This window comes from Muscardinus avellanarius (genome assembly GCF_963383645.1).
Source record: "Muscardinus avellanarius genome assembly, chromosome: 1".
Classification (NCBI taxonomy): domain Eukaryota; kingdom Metazoa; phylum Chordata; class Mammalia; order Rodentia; family Gliridae; genus Muscardinus; species Muscardinus avellanarius.
Genome location: NC_137786.1, coordinates 102,075,801 through 102,099,767, shown reverse-complemented (window position 1 = coordinate 102,099,767; position 23,967 = coordinate 102,075,801). Strand labels below are relative to the sequence as shown.

Sequence of the window (23,967 nt, the reverse complement as noted above, 5' to 3'; positions counted from 1 at the left end):
TCCACCACGTCGGCTAAAATAAGTCCTTTTGAAGCAAGGACACTGTGTGTGTGTGTGTGTGTGTGTGTGTGTGTGTGTGTACCATGCACATGCACATGCAGTACTGGGAACTCAACCCACAAGCATTCTACCTCTAAGCTACACCCTCCATCCCAGTCCTATGTTACTTTTTGTTATGTGTGTGTGTGTGTGATGCTAGGGATTGAACCCAGGGGCATTCTACCTCTGACCAACATCCCCAGACCTTGTTTGTTTGTTTGTTTTGTGGTGCTGGGGATGAAATCCAGGGGGCTTCTACCTCCAGGATACGCTCCCAGACCTATTTTATTTTATATTTTATTTGGAAACAGGGTCACACTAAGTTGCTGAGAGCCTCACCAAGTAACTGAGGCTGGCTTCAAACCTGCGCGATCCTCCTGTCTCAGCCTTCCAAGTACTGGGATTACAAGCATGCACCACCATGCTCAGCTCTGTTTTTTTTTTTTGTTTTTTTTTTTTTTTAAACAGGGTCTCACTAGCCAGGCTACTTAGTGAGGCCCTTCATAACTCAGTGAGACTCTGTTTCAAAATAAAGAATAAAAATATAGGGCTGGAGCCGGGCATGGTAGCGCACGCTTGTAACGCCAGCATTCAGGAAGCTGAGACCAGAGGATCGCAGTTCGCAGACAGCCTCAGCTACTTAGTGAGGCCCTCTGCAACTCAGTGAGACCCGGTTTCAAAATAAAGAATAAAAAATAGGGCAGGGGGTGAACTAAGAGGCCGAATGCCCCTGGGTTCCATCCCCAGGCCTGCAAAAAAAAAAAAAAAAAAAAAAGGGGGGGGGCTGAAGGTGAGGTAGAATGCTCCTGGGTTCCATCCCCAGTACCTCATAAAAAATATTAAAAAACCCACAAAAGATGGAATAGCTTAGAGGTGTAGTTCAGAGGTAGAATGTCCTCTGTGAGCCAGGTGTGGTGGTGCACACTTGTAATTCCAGCATTTGGGAGGCTGAGACAGGAGGATCTCCCAGGTTCGAAGCCAGCCTCAGCTACTTAGTGAGGCCCTTTGCAACTCAGTGAGACCCTGTTTCAAAATAAAGAATAAAAAAATATATAGGGTTGGGGATGTATCTCAGAGGTAGAATGCCCCTGGGTTTCATCCCCAATACTGCAGGGGAAAAAAAAAAAGAATGTCCCCTATGTCCAATACTTGGTAACACACACACACACACACACACACACACACACACACACACGATGTGCTGGAGTAGCTGGGGACAGAAATTATTTATTAGTGTGTGTGGTGTCAGGGATGGAACCCCGGGGCATTCCATCTCTGACCTACAACCCCAGTTCTATTTTTTGTCTTTTTATTTTTTGAAACAGGGTCTCATTGAGTTGCGAAGGGCCTTGCTAAGTAGAGGCTGTCCACAAACCGCGATCCTATGGTCTCCACCTCCTGAATGCTGAGATTACAAGCATGCACCACCATGGCTCGGCCATACAGAAATTTACATTGGTGGTTCAAAGAAGGTCTCTCACCAGGCGTGGTGGCACACGCTTGTAATGCCAAGATTGTGGTTCGCGGACAGCCTCAGCTACTCACTGAGTTGCCCTTTGCAACTCAATGAGACCCTTTTTCAAAATAAAGAATAAAAAATTAGGGCTGGGAGTGTAGCTCAGAGGTAAAATGCCCCTGGGTTCCATCCCCAGTACCGCGCAAAAAAAAAAAAAAAAAAAAAAAAAAAAAAAAAAAAAAGGTCTCTCTGAGGCGGTCTGACCTGCAAGACAAGGAGGGGATCTGGCAGGTGGAGGCCCTGAGATTAAAAATAAGCTTATTATGAGCCAGGTGTGGTGGCACATGCTTATAATTCCAGCATTTAGGAGGCTGAAACAGGAGGATCGTGGTTCTCAGACAGCCTCCAGCTACTTAGTGAGATCTTGGTTCAAAATAAAGAATAAAAAATAGGGCTGGAGGTGCAGCTCAGAGGTAGAATGCCCCTTGGTTCCATCCCCAGTACCGCAAAAATAAATACATAAATAAGCTTATTATGTATAAGAGAAAGGGGCCTCTGCAGCTACCCATCGGAGCTGGAGAGGGAGGTAAGCGTCAGGAGACATGGAGCCTCATAAGCCAAGCTAAACAATTTGGAAACCAATGGAGTATTCGCAGCAGACTCTACTACGCAGAGAAGGGACTTAGGGAATACAAGTGGAAGAAGCAAGACCAGTTTAGGAGAACTTTGTACTCTTCTGGCAAGAGATGATGGTGGTCAGGATAGGGTGGCAGCAGAATGGCCAGATTCAGGATATATTTTATATATGTATGTATGTACTTATTTATTTATTTTTGTGATAGTAATAATCTAACCCAAGGACTTTCTATTACTGAGTTTCACTCCCAGCCCCCATCTGCCCCCTTTTGTTGTGTATCCCAAGGGCATCCTAACTCTTAGCTATACTCCAGCCCTTTTGATTTTTTTGTTTTGAAACGTGGTCTCAGTCGGCTGCTGAGAATCATCTTACACTGCTGAGGCTATCCTCAAACCTACAATCCTCCTGCCTCAGCCTCTCAAGTACTGGGATTACAGGTATGCACCACCATGCCTGGTTATTCCTAGTCCTTTTTATCTTACATTTTGAGATAAAATCACTCTATATTGCCCAGGCTAGCCTTGAACTTGCAATTCTCCTGCCTCAACACTCCAAGTCCTGTGATTGCTGGTGGCATCATCATATCCAGTCCAGGATACATTTTTAATTTTTTTTTTTTTGCGGTACTGGGAATTGAACCCAAAGGCATTCTACCTTAGAACTATACCTCCAGCCCTATTTTTTATGCTTTGAGACAGGGTCTTAGTAGATTGCAAAGGGCCTCACTAAGTAGCTGAGGCTGGCTACAAACCTGCGATCCTCCTGTCCTAGCCTCCCAAGTACTGGGATTACAAGTGTGTGCCACCACCTGGCTCAGGATGATTTTAGAGGAATCATCTCTAAGACATGCTAATGGATTGAATGTGGGTGTGTGGGAAAGAGAGTAATCAAAAATTACTTCTCAGCTAGGCATGATGGCATCCACCAATAATCTTGGTATCTGGGAGGCTAAAACAGCAGAATTGCAGATTCGAGGACAATCTCAAATTTAGTGAGACCCTGTTTCAAAATAAAAAATAAAAAAGGGCTGGGGGTGTAGCTTAGAGGTAGAATGCTCCAGGGTCCATCGCCAGTACCCTCCACCCCCCCACACAAAGTATATTTCCCTTTGTGTGTGTGTGTGTGTGTGTGTGTGTGTGTGTGTGTGTGTGGTACTGGAGATAGAACCAGGTGGCATTCTACCTCTGAGCTATACCCACAGTCCTATTTTTTTAGTATTTTTTATTTTTATTATTTATTCATTGTGTGTGTGTGTGTGTGTGTGTGTGTGTGTGTGTGTGTGATACTGGGGATGCAAACCAGAGGCTTTCTACCTCTGGGCTATACTCCCAGACCTATCCAGACCTATTTTTTATATTTTGTTTGGAAACAGGGTCTCACTAAGTTGCTGAGAGCCTCACTAAGTAGCTGAGGCTGGCTTCAAACCTGTGCGATCCTTCTGTCTCAGCCTCCCAAGCGCGGGGATTACAAGCGTGTGCCACCACACCCGGCTTCTATTTTATTTTTATTAATTAATTAATTTATTTAGTTTTGCGGGTCTGGGGATGGAACCCAGGGGCATTCTACCTCTGAGCTACACCCCCTGCCCTATATTTTATTCTTTATTTTGAAACCGAGTCTCACTGAGTTGCAGAGGGCCTCACTTCTTTTTTATTTTTGAAACAGGGTCTCACTGAGTTGCAAAGGGCCTCACTAAATAGCTGAGGCTGTCCGCGATCCGCAATCCTCCAGTTTCCGCCTCCTGAATGCTGGGAATACAAGCGTGCGCCACCACACCCAGTTTTTTATATTTTTCTTATAGTATATCTTATTTAATCTTCACGTGCTCAGGGAGGTGGCAGTATTATCAGGCCCAGATTAATGACCAAGAGCCCTGAGGCTCAGCTAGGTGAAGAGACCTACACTAGGCTACTACCATCAGCTAATGCAACTTTCCTTAATGCTGACCTGAGGATCTCAAGCTCCTCAATGGCCATGAGTGCCTATTCTGGTCGCCGTCGTCCAGGGAGGAGAGGACAAGGCTCTGTGATTTCCTAATTGCTGTGGTGAGGTGCCCAGGCCAGGCCTCCCGGGACAAGGGTACCAGGCTTGTAGCAGCACTGAGGCCAATCCATTCAAGAACAGAGGAGGAAGTCAGAATTGTCCCTTTCCATGATTGGTTTCCAGAATATCAGGCCACCACCAAACTAATATGATTTGGAGGTTTTTGTGGGTTTGTGGGTGTTTTTTTTTTTTTTTGAACTTTTTAAATTGCCCATTTTTTCCTCGTTGCCCCCTTGATTGATGGAGAGAAGAACAGGGACCTCTTAGCTCATTGCCACCCACACAGCTGTGAAGGAAGCCAGCTGCCCTCTTGCTCTTCCGAGGACATCCCTTCCTCTCTCTCTTCCCTCCCAACATCTTGACTGTTACTAACCAGTAGGGAATCTCAGGAAAAGGGCTCCTTTCAGGGCTAGAGTGCTGTAGTTCGTGGATCAGAGCTGTGTGGGAGGCTTCCCAACGACACATGATGTGGGTGTAGGAACCAGACAGACGGGAGGAATTAAGTCACCCTTTCCCCAACCCTTATTTCCTTGCCCAAACTAGAAGTCACTGGGTTGGTTTCCCTGTAATGGATGACTAATTTGATTTCTTCTGTCCCTCAGCTTTTGACAGTGGCAGGCTTCAAGGGGGATGTGACAGGAGGAAGAAGCCGCCAGCTTGTTCTTCCTTCATGCTTCTAGCGCGTGGACAAAAGATGGCTGTGGAAAGCATGCACTCACCCAGGGCTCTCCAGGAGGACCTGACTTTTTTTCTTTTTAATGTTCCTGCTGGTCCTATTTTCCTGGGTGGGCTGGGTCCCTGAGAAGCACTGTGCTCAGTAAGAAGGACCTGCTGTGGTCCAGTTGGGAGTGCTGGCTTGAGAAGTGTGACTCACATTCAGCCTTGCACACACAGACAGCCTTTTCCAGGTGTGTGCTTGGACACCATCTGGAGAAAGTCTAGTACTGCCTGGGTTGGTCACTCCTCTTGCCAGACCTCAGACAATGCAAGAAAACTTGGTCCTCTTCCCTCAGCTGCTTTGGTGTTCCTTTCCCAAGGCTTTGTCTTCATCTGTTTGCTCATCCATTCTGCCACCTGGAATTCTAGGAAGCAGTGAAGCACATCCTTCTGCCGCTCAGCCTTCCCACCCCAGGCCAGTCTGTTGTATACCATAGTTCCTCACTAACTAGCTGCTGTGTGCATTAGTGAATGAGAGAAAATAGAGTTGATTTTAAGGTTTCAGGTCCTAGCCCGGTGTGATAGTGCCCACCTGTAATCCCAGTACTTGGGAAGCTGAGACAGGAGGATCGCAGGTTGGTGGTCAACCTCAGCAATTTAGTGAGGCCCTCCAAAACTTAGTGAGACCCTGTTACAAAATGAAAAATAAGTCGGCAGTGGTGGCGCATATCTGTAATCCCTGTACTTGGGAGGCTGAGACAGGAAGATCTCAGGTTTGAGGACACCTCATGACACCCTGTTTCCAAATAAGAAAATTGGGCTGGGGGTATAGCTTAGAGGTAGAATGCCTCTGGGTTCAATTTCTAGTACCACAAAAAATAATAAAAAATAAAATAGGGCTTTGGGTATAGCTCAGAGGTAGAACATCTGTGGGTTCAATCCCTAGTGTGTGTCTCTCTCTCTCTCTCTCTCTCTCTCTCTCTCTCTCTCTCTCTCTCACACACACACACACACACACACACATACAAAGTTCAGGTTCTACCTGGGCATGGTGGCACACACCTATAATTCCAGTACTTGGGAGACAGGAGGATTGCAGGTTTGCAGCCAGCCTCAGTACCTTAGTGAGGCTCTCAGCAACTTAGAACCTGTTTCAAAATAAAATAAAATAGCGATAGGGGTGTAGTTCAGAGGTAGAATACCCCTGGATTCAACCTCCAGTATTATACATATATAAAGTTCAGGATCTTTTTTTTTTTTTTTTTTTTTTTGCAGTACTGGGGATGAAACCCAAGGGCATTCTATCTCCGAGCTACACTCCCAGCCTACTTTTTTTTTTTTTTTTTTAGTGGTACTGAGGGTGGAACCCAGGGGCTTTCCTACCTCTGGGCTATACTCCCAGACCTATTTTTTATACTTTATCTGGAAACAGGGTCTCACTAAGTTGCTGAGAGCCTAAGTAGCTGAGGCTGGCTTCGAACCTATATGATCCTCCTGTCTCAGCTTCCCAAGCTCTGGGATTACAAGCATGCGCCACCACACCCAGCTCCAGCCCTACTTTTTATTTTTTGTTTTGAAACAGGGTCTCACTGAATTGCAAAGGGCCTCACTAAGAAGCCAAAGCTGTCTGCGAATAGTGATCTTCCTGTCTCAGCCTCCCAAATGCTGGGATTACAAGTGTGCACTACCATGGTCAACTTGGCTCAATTTTCTTATTACGTTTTTTTGGGGGTACTAGGGGTTAAATGTAGGGGTGCTCAACTGAGCTACATCCCAGCCCTACTTATTTATTTATGTATGGTACTGGGTATTGAACCCAGGGGTATTCTATCCCTGAGCTACAACCCAGCCCTTTTTATTTTATTTATTTATTTATTTATTGAAACAAGATCTTGCTAAGTAACTGAGATTGCCCTTGAACCTGGGATCATTATGTTTCAGCCTCAGTGCTCTGGGATTACAGGCATAAGACATTGCATTTGGCTTATTTTTTTATTTTGCAAGTTTTTGTTTGTTTTTGCAGTGCTAGGGATTGAATCCAGGACCTAACACATGATAGGGAAATGCTCAGCCACTGAACCACATCTGCAGCCCTACTTTTTATTTTGAAACTGGGTCTTGCCAAATTGTCGAAGCCCGCCTTGAACTTGCAACCCTCCTGTCTCAGCCTCCCAAGTATTGGGATTTAGGTGTGCATCACTCCACTAGGCTTTGCTAAAGGGTTTTTGTAGGGATTACAATGCATACAAAGTATTGATCTCAGTGTCTGGATAGAGTCAGTGCTCCATATCTAATTACTATTGTTACCAACCTCTAACATTGAACTTCTGCCAGTTTTTACCTTTATGGGTCTTGTTTGCACCTCCTTTTCTAGATTCATGGCCCAAGTAAGTCCTTTCCAGACTCCAGGCTTGGCCTGCATGGCTGTCCCTATGGATACAAGCTGGGGTCAGGCTATGAACTTGGGTACAGCATGGGCTTTGTTGAAAAGGGGGAAGTGTGACAAGAGTCTGACAAAAGCCAGGCAACCAGGTCAGCTGCCATCCCCATTGTCTCAGGCCTTCTCAGATGGCGGTATCCTCAGGAAAACAGGAACAGTGTTGCATTTAAGGTGACTGATGACAACCACATCAAATATGTGACCTTTTCTAGGAAGTCTGGTTACCATGGTGAACAAGGCCTCACGCTTTTTCTCAAGCCACGCTCTGTGGCTCTCAGGCGGCCCTGGAATGTGATGGCAGTGGCCCCAGCAGCTGGGTGGGTCATCTGCCCAGGGGTGCCCCCCCCAAACATCTCCAGGGTAGCAGGAGTGCTGAAAAGCCCCCATAAGCTGTTTGAGGACCGCCTTAGTCTCCCCCTCCCCTTATTGGGAAGGATTTGCACTGAGGCCCTGATGCTATCCCTTTATTACCCCCATTCTATACACACACACACACTTAATGGCTCATGGCCAACTGGCTCCCATGCTAGGCAGAAAGAAAGGGCCTCTTTCTGTGCACCCTCATCATAGGCAGAGGCCCTGACCCCCCTCTACCTCATCTTGGCAGCCTGGGCCCTGCAAGAGTGTCTGCCTCCCGGGCCTTGGCAGAGTGTGTGTTCAGTCCGACCTCTGCAGCTGCCAGATCAGGAGCTGAATGCCCAGGGTGGCTGCCAAAGCTTGCTAACTTCTTTCTTCTCTGAACTATGCAAACGGAGGCCTGAGGAATGTGGCAACTACCCTCCCCCTTCCCACCGCCTTCTTCCTCCCAGGGCCAGTGCTCCCCCAACCCCCTAGGCTGGAGTCACATCAGAAAAATGTAGGGGAAGAAAAAAATCCCCCAGCGTGGTGTCATGACATTACATTTCTGCCTGGTGCGCAGAAACAAGAAAAGGGGAAGGAGCGGGGGTGGGGAGAGGTAGTGTGGTCATAGCCAGAGTACTAAGACTGGCTCACCTCTGTCTCCCTAGGGCAAATCACCTGCTCCCTTGGAACACTGTTTCCTCATTAATAAGCAGGAGGAATCATCCTGACTCAGAGCGTAGGGCAGCTCTGAGAAGTAGCTGCTTGCTGTAACCGAGACCACTGATATTCCTAAGAGGCTTCAAAAGGTGCCATATCACAAGTTGAAATCAGCTATTTACCAGGCAACCACTGATTCCTGCTTTGTTCTAGAGGATAAGAACACAAGCATAAGCCGGGCGTGGTGGCGCACGCTTGTAATCCCTGTGCTTGGGAGGCTGAGACAAGAGGATCGCGCAGGTTCGAAGCCAGCCTCAGCTACTTAGTGAGGCTTTCAGCAACTTAGTGAGACCCTGTTTCCAAATAAAATATAAAAAAGGTCTGGGAGTATAGCCCGGAGGTAGAAAGCCTCTGGGTTCCACCCCTAGTACCACAAAAAAAAAAAAAAAAAAAAAAAAAGGAAAAAAAAGAACACAAGCATAAATGGGACCCAGGCCCAGCCCTCTAAAAGGAAAGCCCGACAATTAAATATGTCACAACAACCAAGTGTCAGAAACAGTTGTGACGGGCAGTAGGAGGTACCAGATCCAGAGGTCAGGGAGATCACAGTTCTCAGGAAGTGATATCCAAGCTGAGACTTGAAGGATGATCAACTGTGGTCCAAAGTGAAGAGGAGGTTGAGAGTATTGCAGCCAGAGTGGAGAGGGAGGGTGATGTGAATGAGGAACCAAGAGGAGTGTGGTGTGATGGATATAGACAGCTGAGTCGAGGGTCGGCAGAAGAGGCTGCTGAAGGGGGTCAGGCCAGATCAGGCAGGGCCCTGGTGGCTGTGCCAAGCAGATTTGATAGATTGTCAGAGTGATGGGGAGACAGCCTAGGGTGTTAAAGGAAGTGTGGGGAGGGTGACACTGTCATGAGCTGATCTGCTTTGGGGTAGATGATTCAGGCTGGAGAACAGACTGGAGGGGTAGCTGCAGCAGTGGAGAAGAGAAGAATATGAATTCCAAAGAAAGGTGGAGGATGAAAAAAAGGGAAAGGCAGTCAAGGAGGACGCTGAGTTTTAGGCTTGTATGCCTGGGTAGAAAGTGGTGCTTTACCCCGGAAATGGTCCACAATGGAGAAGGAAAATTTTAGGGGTTAGGGGTAGTGATAGCTGAAGATAGCGAGCCTAGGGTCTCACTAGGTTCCTGAGAGTCTCACTTCACTGCTGAGATTGTCCTGGAACCTGCAATCCTCTTGTAGAAGCTTCTCAAGTGCTGGGATTACAGGCACATCCCACCATGCCCAGCACAATTAGTCTTTAATATTTAGCATCTGTGAGCTAGAGAAGACAACATTAAATCTTGGGTTCAGCCCCTTTGAATGCAACCCTCCATATTCAATGATTCAGGAGCTCCACTGCAAAGCAAGGCTGTCTTCTTAAGGTTTCTAACTACTGCTATCTGGGGAAGAAAAGGGGACATGAAGTTCATGCACCCACTGAAATGGTATTGACTTTTTTTGTTTTTATTTTTTGGTATCAGGAAAAGAACCCACGGACATTCTATGTCTGAACTATACTCCTAGCCTTATTTATTTATTTATTTATTTATTTATTTATTTATTTATGGTACTAGGATGGAACCCAGGGGTATTCTACCTCCAAGCCACATCCCCAGCCCTATTTTATTTTTTATTTTTTTGGTGGTACTGGGGTTCCTGGAAACCCTTCGTGCTGGCTTCGAACCTGAGCTATCTCCTGTCTCTGCCTCCCAAGTGAGGGGATTACAAGCTTGCGCCACTATGCCCGGCCCCAGCCCTATTTTTTTTTTCTTTATTTTGAAACAGGGTCTCACTGAGTTGAACCGTGATCCTCCTGTCTCAACCTCCCAGTTGCTGGGATTACAAGTGTTTTTGAAACAGAGTCTCATTAAGTTACCACATGCTGGTCTTGAACCTGCAATCATCCTGTCTCAGACTTCCAAGTAGTGGGATTATAGGTGTGTGCCCCTGTGCCTAGCTAGCTTTTTACAGATTTGAAAACTTTTATTTAAAACCTTTCAGAAGCCAGGTGTGGTGGCGCATGCTTGTAATCCCAGCATTCAGGAGGCTGAGACTGGAGGAGCGCGGTTCGCGGACAGCCTCAGCTACTTAGTGAGGGCCTCTGCAACTCAGTGAGACCCTGTTTCAAAATAAAGAATAAAAAATTGGGCAGGGGGTTTAGCTCAGAGGTCAAATGCCTCTGGGTTCCATCCCTAGACCCACAAATAAAATAAAATAAAATAAAACCTTTCAGAGCTGCTAAAATGGGTGCCCTTGGGGAAAGCCTTAATTGCCTATCCAAGATATGGGTCCACAAATGGAAAAATATTCCTCAATGCCGGTTTCGTTTTTTTTTTTTTTTTTTGGTGCCTATTTTTAAAGTGTATGTGAAGTTTTGTCCAGATTTTTACCCAACCCCATTGTATTCCTTTTCCTGTTCTAAAAGACCATAACCTTTTTCTGCTTGATGAACTGGGGTGGTAGAGGCATGGATTCTCCACTCGGATTTCAGTTTTCCTGACTTTATTCTTGGGCACAGGCTATGCTCTTGTTTTTCATCTCCGGCAGGCCCCACCCCCTTACTTTCTCTGCTGAGCAATGGGACAAATAACTCAGGTTTTGTTACGCTCTATTTCCCAGCTTTGACTATTACACAGGTTTACATCACCAGGATTGACTTAAAACATTAACTTTAAGCTGGTGTGGTGGTGCATACCTACACTTCTAGTACTTAGGAAACTGAGACAAGAGGATCTCAGGTTTGAGGCCAGCCTCAGGAATTTAGTGAGGCCCTCTAAGACTTAGTGAGACCCTGTTTTGAGATAAAACATAAGCCGGGTGTGGTGGTACATGCTTGTAATCCCAGTACCTGGGAGGCTGAGATAGGAGGATCACAGATTCACAGCCAGCCTCAGCTACTTAGTAAGGCCCTCCATAACTTAGTGAGATGCTGTTTCAAAATAAAGAATAAAAAAATAGAACTGGGGATATAGGTCAGAGATAGAGTGCCTCTGGGTTTAATACCCAGTACTGCAAAAATAAATACATAGATAAATAAATATGGCTGGGAGTGCAGCTTAGAGGTAGAATACTCCTGAGTTCAATTCTCAGTACACACACACAAATATTAACTTTATTTGGATTTTTAATAAATAGATTGAATCAGATATGGCAAAATGCCTGAAAAAAGCCACAATCATTTCCCGAGGACAACTCACTTCCTCTCCTTGCTGAATTTCCTATGACTGTTTCACTTGGTAGGCATAGTAAAAGCCCCTTTCCAGCCTAGGGAGGTCCCAGCCCAAAACTTACTTTTTTTTTTTTTTTTTGTTTGGAAACAGGGTCTTGCTAGGTTGATGAGAATCTCACTACTTGCTGAGGCTGGCCTCAAGCTTGTGATCCTTCTGTCTCAGGCTCCCAAGTACTAGGATTACAGGTGTGTGCCACCATGCCCAGCTTCCAACTTAGTTGGAAGGACTAGTGATGAAGATTGAATCAGTATTAATTGCTAATGATAATAATATTAATTGCTAATAAGGAGAGTTATACTTAGGAACAACAATTAAATTCTTTTTCTCCGTCTCTGAGCTGTCTGCCATAGCTAAAGCCAAAGCTGACCTTGCCCACTAAAAGCTGCCTAACTGACAGGATGTTGTCATAGCAACTAAAATAAAATGTAGAACACTGAATGCTAATATTATAGATTCCTGAACTGAGAAGAAAATAATTACACAGATTCTCACAAAAGTTTAGAACATGGTCAGGCATGGTGGCGCATGTTTTTGTTTTTTTGGTTTTTTTTGCGGGTCTGGGGATGGAACCCAGGGGCATTTGACCTCCGAGCTATACCCCTTACCCTATTTTTTTCTTCATTTTGAAACCGGGTCTCACTGAGTTGCAGAGGGCCTCACTAAGTAGCTGAGGCTGCCCGCGAACCGCGATCCTCCAGGTCTCAGCCTCCCAAATGCTGAGATTACAAGTGTGTGCCACCACGCCCGGCTGTGGTACATGCTTTTAATCCCAGTACTTGGGAGGATGAGACAGGAGGCTCAAGGTTTCAAGACAGCCTAAGCAAGTAGTGAGATTCTCATCAACCTAGCAAAATCCTATTTCAAAAGAAAAAATTTAAAAATAGGGCTGGGGTATAGTTCAGATGCAGAATGCCCCTGGGCTCAAACCCCAGTAACACACACACACACACACACACACACACACACACACACACAGGTTTGTACCAAATAAAGATGAAAAAGCAGGCTACATTGACCCAATATTGGTTACTAATAATACAAAAATAGTTAAAGCCTTTATACTTTTTTTTTTTTTTTTAGCAGTACTGGGGATGGAACCCAGGGGTCTTCTACCTCTGGGCTACACTCCCAGACCTATTTTATATTATTTGGAAACAGGGTCTCTTAAAGCCAGCTGAGGCTGGCTTCAAACCTGCCTGATTCTCCTGTCTCCGCCTCCCAAACTCGGGGATTACAAGCGTGCGCCACCACGACTGGCAAGTCTTTATACTTTAAAATAGCTACATTTCAGCCAGGTGTGGTGGCGCACGCTTGTAATCCCAGCATTCTGGAGGCTGAGACCTGGAGGATCGCGGTTCGCGGACAGCCTCAGCTACTTAGTGAGGCCCTCTGAAACTCAGTGAGACCCAGTTTCAAAATAAAGAATACCTCAGAGGTCAAATGCCCCTGGGTTCCATCCTCAGACCTGAAAAAAGAAGAAAAAAAAAAAAAAAAGCTACATTTCTGTTTTTTTCTTATTATAAAACAATCTTTCAACATATGATAGTAACTGCTTACAGATAGAGATAAGGGATGCTGAGACTTACCCAAGGACAGATGGTCAGTACAAGCTTTAAACTTTAGAATAAACAGCTGGGCGTGGTGGCACAGGTTTGTAATCCCAGCCTTGGGAGGCTGAGACAGGAGGATTGCACAGGTTCAAAGCCAGCCTCAGCTACTTAGTGAGGCTCTCAGCAACGTAGTGAGACCCTGTTTTTAAATAAAATATAGCCGGGCATGGTGGCGCACGCTTGTAAGCCCTGAGCTTGGGAGGCGGAGACAGGAGGATCCTGCAGGTTTGAAGCTAGCCTTGCTGGCTTAAGAGACCCTGTTTCCAAATAAAAATATGTCTGGGAGTGTAGCCCAGAGGTAGAAGGGTTTCCAGGAACCACAGGACCACCAAAAAAAAAAAAAAAAATTATAAAATAGGTAGTATAGCCTAGAGGTAGAAAAACCCCTCGGTTCTATCCCCAGTACCACCAAAATAATAAATTAATAAATAAATGAATAAATGAAGCATGGTGGTACACGCTTGTAGTTCCAGTACTTGGGTGGCTGACAGGAGGATCACAGGTTCATGGCCAGCCTCAGCTACTTAGTGAAGCCCTCAACAATTGAACTCTCGCTAAGTTGTTCATTCTGGCCTTGAACTTGTGATCCTTCTGCCTTAGCATCTCTGGTAGTTGGGATTCTAGGCACTACCATATTTGGCCAAAGACCATACTCAACCACTTTGCCGTATTTCCTCTCAAACCGAATGAACCCTTTGGGGTCTAGCTAGTTCATAAAGTTTGAAGATCAAATGCATGATAAATGGGAAATGGCTCTGTAGCTGAAAACATGTCAGAAACTATTCATTTCCTCTAATTATAAGTCCCCTATTTCCCTTTCATAATAACAGAATCCCTGATGCATAATTAGGCACACAGTGGCCCATAATAACAACTAAATTTTCAAGCCTTTTTTGTAGCCAGAAATGACATCTGATTCTGTTTGGTCAGATCTGATGGACACAGGACCATGCTTATAACTTCTGGGATATACCTTTAAAGAGAAAGACTACCTCTTCTGGGCTAGACTATGGACGCCATAGTAACAAGTTATCTTGGGTCACATGGTTAAGACATAAAGAGCCTGAGAACCCTGGTATTTGGATTCATATACTTGCCCTAGCTTGCTTATGCCTGCATGATTATAAGAGAGAGAAAGGAGCTTCTATCTCATTTTAGCCATTACTATTTTGGATCTCTGTTATAGCAGCTGAACCTATATTCTAACTCATATAGTCTATGCACAAAGGGAAGAATTATTCTTAGTATTTCAACAGAGCATTCCTGAGACTGCACACAGGCTATATTGTAAGAATTAATTTTTTTTCCAGCTGGGCATGACACATACCTGTAATCCCAGCTTCATCTTAAGTCACCAGCTGCATTAGCTCTTTTTTTTTTTTTTCCTGTGGTACTGGGGATTGAACCCATGGACATTCTACCTCTGAGCTACACCCCAGCCCTATTTTTTATTCTTTATTTTGAAATAAGGTCTCGCTAAGTTGTGGACGCCTCACTAAGTAGCTAAGGCTGGCCACAAACCTGGATCCTCCTGTTTCAGCTTCCCAAATACTCGGATTACAAGTGTGTACCACCAAGCCTGGCTGTAGTAACTTTGAATAAGAGAATAAACCTGTCCTTTGAAGCTTTGAAGTCAGGTATTGACTTCCTTTCTTTAGCTGTGAAAGTCCTGGATAGCACTGTCTTTCAAATAGAAACCTATTTTTTGTCTACATTGAAAATCTGGCTGGGAGCTGGGGATGGCGCACACTTGTAATCTCACTACTTGGGAGGCTGAGACAGAAGGATCGCATAGGTTCGAAGCTAGCCTCAGCTATAGTAAGGCTCTCAGCAATTTAGTGAGACCCTGTTTCCAAATAAAATATAAAATAGGTCTGGGAGTGTAGACCAAGGGTAGAAAGCCTTTGGGTTTCATCCCCAATACCAAAAAAAAAAAAAAAAAAAAAAAAAAGGAAATCTGGCTGTCTGGGCATGGTGGCACATGCCTATGACACCAGTAACTTGGGAGGATATGGCAGGAGAAATGCAAGTTTGAGGCCAGCCTGGGCAAGTTAGTGAGATCCTGTCTCAAATAAAGTAAAAAGGGCTAGGTAGGAAGTTCAGTGATGGAGTGCTCCTGGCTTCAATATATGCTCCACTACCATATAAAAAAAGAGGAATTCATATTTCTCTGTAGCTAAAATACAGAATCAGCCTAGGTGTCCATCAACAATTGACTACATAAAGAAATGTGGTGCATACACACAATAGAGTATCATTCAATCATAAAGAGGAATGGAAGCCGGGCGTGGTGGCACATGCTTGTAATCCCCGTGCCTGGGAGGCTGAGACAGGAGGATCGCGCAGGTTCAAAGCCAGCCTCAGCTACTTAGTGAGGCTCTCAGCAATTTAGTGAGACCCTGTTTCCAAATAAAATATAAAATAGGTCTGGGAGTGTAGCCCGGAGGTAGAAAGCCTCTGGGTTCCAGCCCTAGTACCATGGAAAAAAAAAAAAGAGGAATGGAATCCTATCATTTGTATACAATGAATGGAAGTAGAGGACATCATGCCAAAAGAAATTAACCAGATATAGAAAGACAAATATCAAATATTATCTCATATGTGAAAGTTAAAAAAAAAAAAAGGTCAACCTGAAAGTACAATAGAGATTATTAGAGCCGGGAGTGGTGGTGCACACTTGTAATGTCAGTACTTGGGAGGCTGAGCAGGAGGATGGCAGGTTTGCCGCCAGCTACTTAGGGAGGCCCTCCACAACTTGGTGAGATCCTATTTCAAAACAGTTTCTTTCTAGCTGGGCGTGGTGGCGCATGCTTGTAGTCCCTGCGCTTGAGAGGCTGAAACAGGAGATCGTACAGGTTTGAAGCCAGCCTCAGCTACTTAGTGAGGCTCTCAGCAATTTGGTGAGACCCTGTTTCCAAATAAAATAGAAAATAGGACTGGAGTATAGCCTGGAGGTAGAAAGCCTCTGGGTTCTACCCCCAGTACCACCAAAAAAACAGTTTTTTTCTTCCTTTTTTTTTGGGTCGTACTGGGGTTCCTGGAAGCCCTTCTACCTCCGGGCTACACTCCCAGACACCTATTTTATACTTTTTTATTTGGAAATGGGGTCTCAAGCCAGCGTGGCTGCCTGGAACCTGCGTGATCCTCCTGCCTCCGCCTCCCAAGTGCGGGGATGCCACCACGCCCGGCTCAAAACAGAGTTTCAAAATAGGGCTGGGGTATAACTTGGCAGTAGAATACCCCTGGGTTCAATCCTCCGTACACCTCTCCCCCCAAAAAAAAATAGAGATTACTAGAGATTGGGAAGGGTGTGGAAAACTCTGATGGGGGCAGTCTTTTTTTATTTTTGTACTGGGGATTGAACCAAGGGACATTCCACCTCCGAGTTACACCCTCTACCCTATTATTATTATTGTTGTTGTTGTTGTTGTTGTTGTTGTTGTTGTTATTGTTTGTGGTACTGGGGATTAAATCTGGAGCATTCTACTTCTGAGCTACATTCCCATCCCTATTCTTTCTTTTTTTAACAGGAACTCCCTAGGTTAATCAGAGTCTCATTTCTTGCTGAGGCTGTTCTTAATCTGCAATCCTCCTGTCTCAGCCTCCCAAGTACTGGGTTTACAGGCATATGCCACCATGTCTGGTTATTTTTTGAAACAGGGTCTTCCTAGGCTGCTGAGAGTCTTGCTAAATTGCTGATACTGGTCCCAAATCTGCAATCCTCCTGCCTCAACCTCGGAATTATAGGCATGTGCCACTACACACACCTGACCAGTTTTGTGTGTGTGTGTGTGTGTGTGTGTGTGTGTGTGTGTGTGTGTTACTGGGGATTAAACCCAGGGGCATTTTACCTCTAAGCTATACCCCCATCCCTATTTCTTGTCTTATTTAGTTTTTGGTGGTACTGGGGATGGAACCCAGGGGCCTTCTACTTCTGGGCTACACTCCCAGACCTATTTTATATTTTATTTGGAAACAGGGTCTCTTAAGCCAGCTAAGGCTGGCTTCAAACCTGCATGATCCTCCTGTCTCAGCCTCCCAAGTATGGGGACTACAAGCGTGTGCCACCACACCCAGCTAAATTTTTATTTATTTTTTTTGTGGGTTTTTTTTTTTGTGGTACTGGGGATGGAACCTAGGGGCATTATACCTCTGAGCTACACCCTCAGCCCTATTTTTTATTCTTTATTTTGAAGCAGGGTCTTACTGAGTTGCAAAGGGCCTCACTAAGTAGCTGAAGCTGGCCGCAAACCTTGATCCTCCTGTCTCAGCTTCCCAAATGCTGGGATTACAAGTGTGTGCTGCTACCACACCCGGCTTTTATTTTTATTTTGAAACAGGGTCTTGCTAGGTTGATGAGAGTCTCATTACTTGCTGAGGCTGTCTTCAAACCTGTGTCCTCTTGTTTCAGCCCCCCAAGTACTGGGATTACAACCATTTGACACCATGCCTACCTTCTGGCCTGTTCTTTTTTCAAAACAGTTTATTAGCTGGGTGTGGTGGCCATACTCTAAAAGATTTTAAGTAATTGTTTGAAATGAGCCTCAGAGAATATGTTTGAAGTGCGGGGGACTCAACCCAGAGCCTTGTGGATACTAAACACGCCATCTACCACTGAGGCACATGACCAGTCAGAAATCTGCATTTGAGGTGGGGGGTACTTGAGATTGAACCCATGGGCATTCTACCTCTAAGCCACACTCTCAGTCCTTTATTTTTTTTTTTTTTTTTAATATTCTTGGTGGTACTGGAGGTGGAACCCAGAGGCTTTCTACCTTCAGGCTATACTCCCAGACCTATTTTATATTTTATTTGGAAACAGGGTCTCATTAAGTTACTGAGAGCCTCACTAAGTAGCTGAGGCTGGCTTCAAACCTGTGCGATCCTCCTGTCTCAGCCTCCCAAGCGCAGGGATTACAAGTGTGCGCTACCACACCTGGCATACTCTCAGTCCTTTTAATTTAACTTAATCTTGTGGTACTAGGGATTGAACCCAGAGACAGTCTAACTCTAAACTATACTCCCAGCCTTTTCTATTATTATTATTATTATTATTATTATTATTATTATTATTATTTTGTATTGGGGATGGAACACAGAGACCTTCTATCTCTAGGATACACTCCCAGGCCTATTTTATTTTTTATTTGGGAATGGTCTTGCTATGTTGCTGAAAGCTCATTGAGTTGCTGAGGCTTACTTTGAACCTAGGATCCTCCTAGCTCAGCCTCCCAAGTACTGGGATTACAAGCGTACAGTACACCACCATGTCTGTCCTCTATTTTATATACTGAAACAGGGTCTCACTAGGTTAATGAGAGTATCATTACTTTCTGAGGCTTTCCTCGAACCTCTGATCCTCTTTTTAAGCCTCCCAAGTACTGGAATTACAGATGCTTGCCACCATGCCTGGTTGGCTTTATTTTTAAATTTTAAAACAGGTTCTCAAGCCGGGCATGGTGGCGCACGCTTGTAATCCCCGTGCTTGGGAGGCTGAGACAGGAGGATCGCGCAGGTTCAAAGCCAGCCTCAGCTACTTAGTGAGGCTCTCCGCAACTTAGTGAGACCCTGTTTCCAAATAAAATATAAAATAGGTCTGGGAGTATAGCCCGGAGGTAGAAAGCCTCTGGGTTCCTCCCCAGTACCACAAAAAACAAAACAAAAAACAAACAAAAAACAGGTTCTCGCTAAATTGCTGAGGCTGGTTTCAAACCTGTGATCCTCCTGTCTCAGCCTCCCAAATGATGGGATTACAGGCATGCAGCACCATTTCTGGCTAAAAGGATAGGGAATTTGGAACCAGCCAGATCTAGATTCAAGGCTTAGTTTACTCAGAGCCTAGGTCTGGTTCCATTTATTAGCGGTGTGGCATTCAGCAAATCACTTTTCCTTGAGAAGCTTAACCTCCTCATATTTATCCCAGTATTTGGGAGCCTGAGACAGGAGGATCACAGGCTTCCATGCCTGTGATCCTATTATTTAGGAGGCTGAGACAGGTTCATGGGAACTTAGTAAGAACCTGTTTCAAAATAAAAAATTAAACGGGGTTGTGGTTGTCACTCAGAGGCAAAATGTTCCTGGGTTCAATCTCTAAAACCACAAACAAACAACAACAAACAAATAAGCACCAACAACAGAAAACCAGATTTATAACTGTAATTCCATTATTTGGGAGGCTGAGACCGAAGGAACTCCATTCCTGCCTGGCACAGAGGAGGACAGCCTCAGCAACTTAGTGAGACTCTCAGCAACCTAGCTAGACTCTGTTTTAAAATAAAAAAAATAAAAAGGACTGGGGGAGTTGGGCATGATGGCATAGGCTTGTACCCCGGTTCTTGGGAGGCTGAGACAGGAGGATCACGATTCGCGGACAGCCTCAGCAACTTGTGAGGCCCTCCACAACTTAGTGAGACTCTGTTTCAAAATAAAGAAAAATAGGGTTGGGGGTGTAGCTAGAGGTAGAATGCCCCTGGGTTCTGTTTTCAGTACCACAAACAAACAGGCAAACTTATCTGGAACTACCTAATAGTCTTCATGCTGGCACCTCTGAAGCTTGGGGCTTGACAGCACAGGAACTTGCTGGAGGACCAAACCACAATGATGAGAGGCTGTGCTGTTCGCCACACTTATCAATGTAGAAGCATGAGCTAGGCTAATTGTCGAATTGCACAAAGCCGCACACGCAACCCGCACGGGCTGTGTATTAGAGGATGTGGAGGAGCAAGGTGAACCTGATTAGTGACATAGGAAAGACAAACTGAATTGGAAATCATCAGGTTTTAACTGGAGTCGGGGGCGGGGGTTGGGGAGAGCTGGTTGCCAGGCTCCCGCGCAGGCGCAGAAGAAGCGCCGCCCGTCCTCCCTCGAGGCGCCCCCCCCCCGCCTTTTCCCAACGCGCAGGCGCGGAGAGTACACCAAGATGGCGGCCCCCGTGGACCTGGAGTTGAAGAAGGTAAAAGGGGATCTGGAGCAGATAGAGTCTTTTCTTTGGGGGATGAGGGGATTGTGGACTAGAATATGAAGGGGGGGGGGGGCAGAGTCTTGCGGAAGGAAGGAGGCTCCAGGGCGTGGGAGCATTTTCCTGTAGCCCCGAGGCGAGCCGGGTCTGCGGGCTGGGGTCGGTGAGCGGCCCGCGGCCCTGGCGGGCGGGAGCTGGGTGCCGAGTCTGGAAGTCCGCGGGCTCCTCGCCGGCCTCTCTCCGGTCTGTCCCACATTGGAATCTTCAGGTTCTCAGTTTCAGAGTAAGAACTGAGGAGAACGTTTCAAATTGAAGTCTTTTTGAGCTGCTTGCCCTAGCTGAGGCGTCTGTAATTCTTCCTCCTCGTTAGCTTTGAAAAACTCCCAAGTTCATCTCCGCCCCCAGTTTTTTAGTTCATTTATTTGATATACCATGAAAGGTCGGAGTATCTACACTTCAAAAAGCCAGACGTTGTTAGAGCAATGTTCCTTTTAGGGCTTAAGCCCACCCACCCCCTTCCCTTTTGGAAAGAGTTGTCAAAAAAGATTGAGTTAACTTTTCCAAATGTTACAAGTTTCAGAAGGAATCGGATTTCTTTCTTTCTTCAAACAGTTGCTTATAAATGGGTCGTTATTCAGAAACGTTTGCCACCTAAGAGTGGTCAGATTTCTAACACCACTACAGAGTCCCAAACCTTGTTTTATGGGGAGTGAAAGTGGATTGGAAAAGATCCTGGAATTCATCTAGTTTAAATCTACTTCTGTACAAAAAGAAGTTTTTATAGAAGTTTCAAAGATTGGGACTAAAACCCAGCATTGTCTCTTGCCTCGCATTTTTTTTTTGATCATTAGTACAGGTTCTTCAGGTGAGCAAAATCATAAGCTAAGTTATTGACCCTGGTTAACCTTTGCATGAGAAATAGGACTGCTGAAATAGCTTTTGCTCCTAATTAAGTTGTTTGTTATTGTTCTAGGAATATTAGGTACTGCAGTCTTTTTTTTTTTTTGTCATTCTAGCCTTTAAACATTTAGTCCTTGCTTGTTCTTTTATGCTGTAATATCTTAGCTTTTTTTTTTTTTTTTGTGATGCTGGGGATTGAACCCTGGGACATTCTACTTCAGAGCTGGGGTATACCCCCAGCCCTATTTTATTTTTTTGCGATACTGGGGATTGAACCCAGGGGCATTCTACCTCCGAGCCAAGCCTCACCCCCAGCCTTATTTTTTTTATTCTTTATTTTGAAACAGGGTCTCACTAAGTTGTGGAGGGTCTCACTGAGTAGCTGAGTTGACCGCCAGCCTGTGATCCTCCTGTCTCAGCCTCCTAAGTACTGGGATTACAAGTGTGCGCCCCCATGCCTGGTTCTTATTTTTTCTTTTGAAACAAGGTCTCACTAGGTTGCTGAGAGCCTCAATAAGTTGCTGAGGCTAGCTTCGAACTTTCCATCCTCCTGTCTCAGCTTCCCAAGTGCTGGGATTACAGGCAGGTGCCACTATACCTGGTTTATAGCTCAGCAGTAACAGTATATGTACTTTCTTAGCAAACTGTGTACAGAGCTATCAGATATTATCTGGAGTTCCAGTTTTCAAAAAAAAATTATGCATTCTAAAAATATACTTATTCTGTAGTAAGTTTCAAGTCCTAGTTTAGGGAAAGAGGTAACAGGAGTACAACTTTGAATGGCATTACCTACCAGTGTTATTTGAATCTGTTGCTAAGAAATGTGGACACTGAATGCAAACAGAAAATGGTTACAGAGTTAAGTTGAATAGTTTGACAACCAATTAAGGAAAAAAGAAATTTGTGGTTGGGTGGAGCACATCTGCAGTCCCAGTACTTGAGAGGCTGAGACAGGAGGATCACAGATGCACAACTAGCATCAGCAGTTTAGCAAGATTCTGTTTCCAAATAAAAATAAAATGGAAGCCAGATGTGGTGGCGCATGCCTTTAATCTTAGTACTTGGGATACTGAGATAGGAAGATCGCAGGTTCGAAGCCAGCCTCAACAACTTAGCAAGACCCTGTTTCAAAGTTAAAATAGGATCGGAGGTGTGGCTTAGAGGTAGAATGTCTTTGGGTTCACTCCCCAGCATCACAAAAACAACAAAATCCCCCACCCCAAATCTCAGCAAGCTTGTTTAAAGGTTTTATTATCTAATTTATCTAAGTGTGTGTGTGTGTGTGTGTGTGTGTGTGTGTGTGTGTGTGTGTGTTACTGGAGATTGAACCCAGAGGCATCCTCCCTCCCAGCTACATATTCATCTATTTTTTGTTTTATTTTATTTTTTTGCAGTATTGGGGATGGAACCCAGAACCCAGGGACATTTTACCTCTGAGCTACATCCTCAGTCCTATTTTTTTTATTTTGAAACTAGGTCTCATTAAATTGTAGAGCACTTCACTAAGTAGCTGAGGCTGTCCACAACCTGTAACCTTCCTGTCTCAATCTCTTAAGTACCGGGATTACAAGCATGCACCACCACACCTGACTTTTTTAATTTTTAATTTCTTTTCAAAACAGTTTATTTTTTTATTATTATTATTATTATTATTATTATTATTATTATTATTACTACTACTTTTGGTAGTACTGGGGGTGAAACTCAGGGGCTTTCTACCTCCGGGCTATACTCCCAGACCTATTTTATAATATATTTGGAAACAGGGCCTCACTACGTCGCTGAGAGCCTCACTAAGTAGCTGAAGCTGGCCTCGAACCTGCGCAATCCTCCTGTCTCAGCCTCCCAAATGCTGGGATCACAAGCGTGTGCCACCATGCCTGGCTTTCATCTGATGTTTTTATAAAATCTACAAGGTCTTCTTTTTGGGTGAAGATAATGGGAAATTGCTAGTAGAAAATTATGTCTCCATCCCTCAAGTAAGTCTTGAAATCTTACTAGTAGGTGACAACAAAGTTAGAATAAAAGTTAAGTAAGTTGTCTTTGCCATGTATTGCAGTCACCAAATGTTTTAAAGGCATAAATTTGGCAGCATGTGAAAGTCATTACAGATGCTTCAACAAGACTCCAAGAACTGTTTTTATCTTTAAGTTAATTGTATACAAGGGTCTAATTTGGCCTGGTATGTGCAGTTGAAGATCATGGTACAGTTTTGTTGCCACTGCTTAGTATTCTCACATGCTTTTGTTTTGGTTTTTCTCTTGAAAATATTTGTATTCAAGTATGTTGGTGCCTGCTTGTAATGACAGTAAATAGGAGGCTGACACAGGATCCCAGGTTAACAGCAGCTACTTAGTAAGTTTCTCTACAACTTAGTGAGACTCTGTTTCAAAATAAAGAATAAAAAATAGGGCTCAGTTGTAGCTTGTAGGTAGAATGCCCTGGGTTCAATCCCCAGCAACACACACACACACACACACACACACACACACACACACACACACACACACCCATTCTGAGTATTATTGTAGACAGTAGAATTGGAAGATTCCTGAGGTAAGGGGTAAGAAGAAATGAGTTTAAGTATCTCCTTTAAAAGCTGGGTGTGGTGGTGCACGCTTGTAATTCCAGCATTTGGGAGGCTGAGACTGGAGGATCGCGGGTCGTGGACAGCCTCAGCTACTTAGGCCCTCTGCAACTGAGACCCTTTTTCAAAATAAAGAATAAGCTCGGCGTGGTGGCACATGCTTGTAATCCCCGCGCTTGGGAGGCAGAGACAGGAGGATCTTGCAGATTCGAAGCTAGCTGTGCTGGCTTAAGAGGGCCTGTTTCCAAATAAAAATATAAAATAGGTCTGGGAGTGTAGCCCAGAGGTAGAAGGCCTTCCAGGAACCCCAGTACCACCACCACACACATACAAAAATAAAATAAAAAATAGGGCAGGGGTTGTAGCTCA

General features: G+C 44.8%; 1 protein-coding gene across 1 annotated transcript in view; it reads left to right on the top strand.

Annotated features, from left to right (window-relative positions):
* Positions 1–20,072: 20,072 nt before the first annotated feature.
* PFDN1 (prefoldin subunit 1) overlaps positions 20,073–23,967 on the top strand; it is a gene marked incomplete at its 5' end in the record, with an annotated part of 75,093 nt that continues 71,198 nt past the window's right edge. The window contains one exon of the mRNA XM_080713574.1: positions 20,073–20,105. Within this exon, the coding sequence (XP_080569700.1) occupies positions 20,073–20,105 (33 nt within the window). The remainder of the gene's footprint in view (positions 20,106–23,967) is intronic.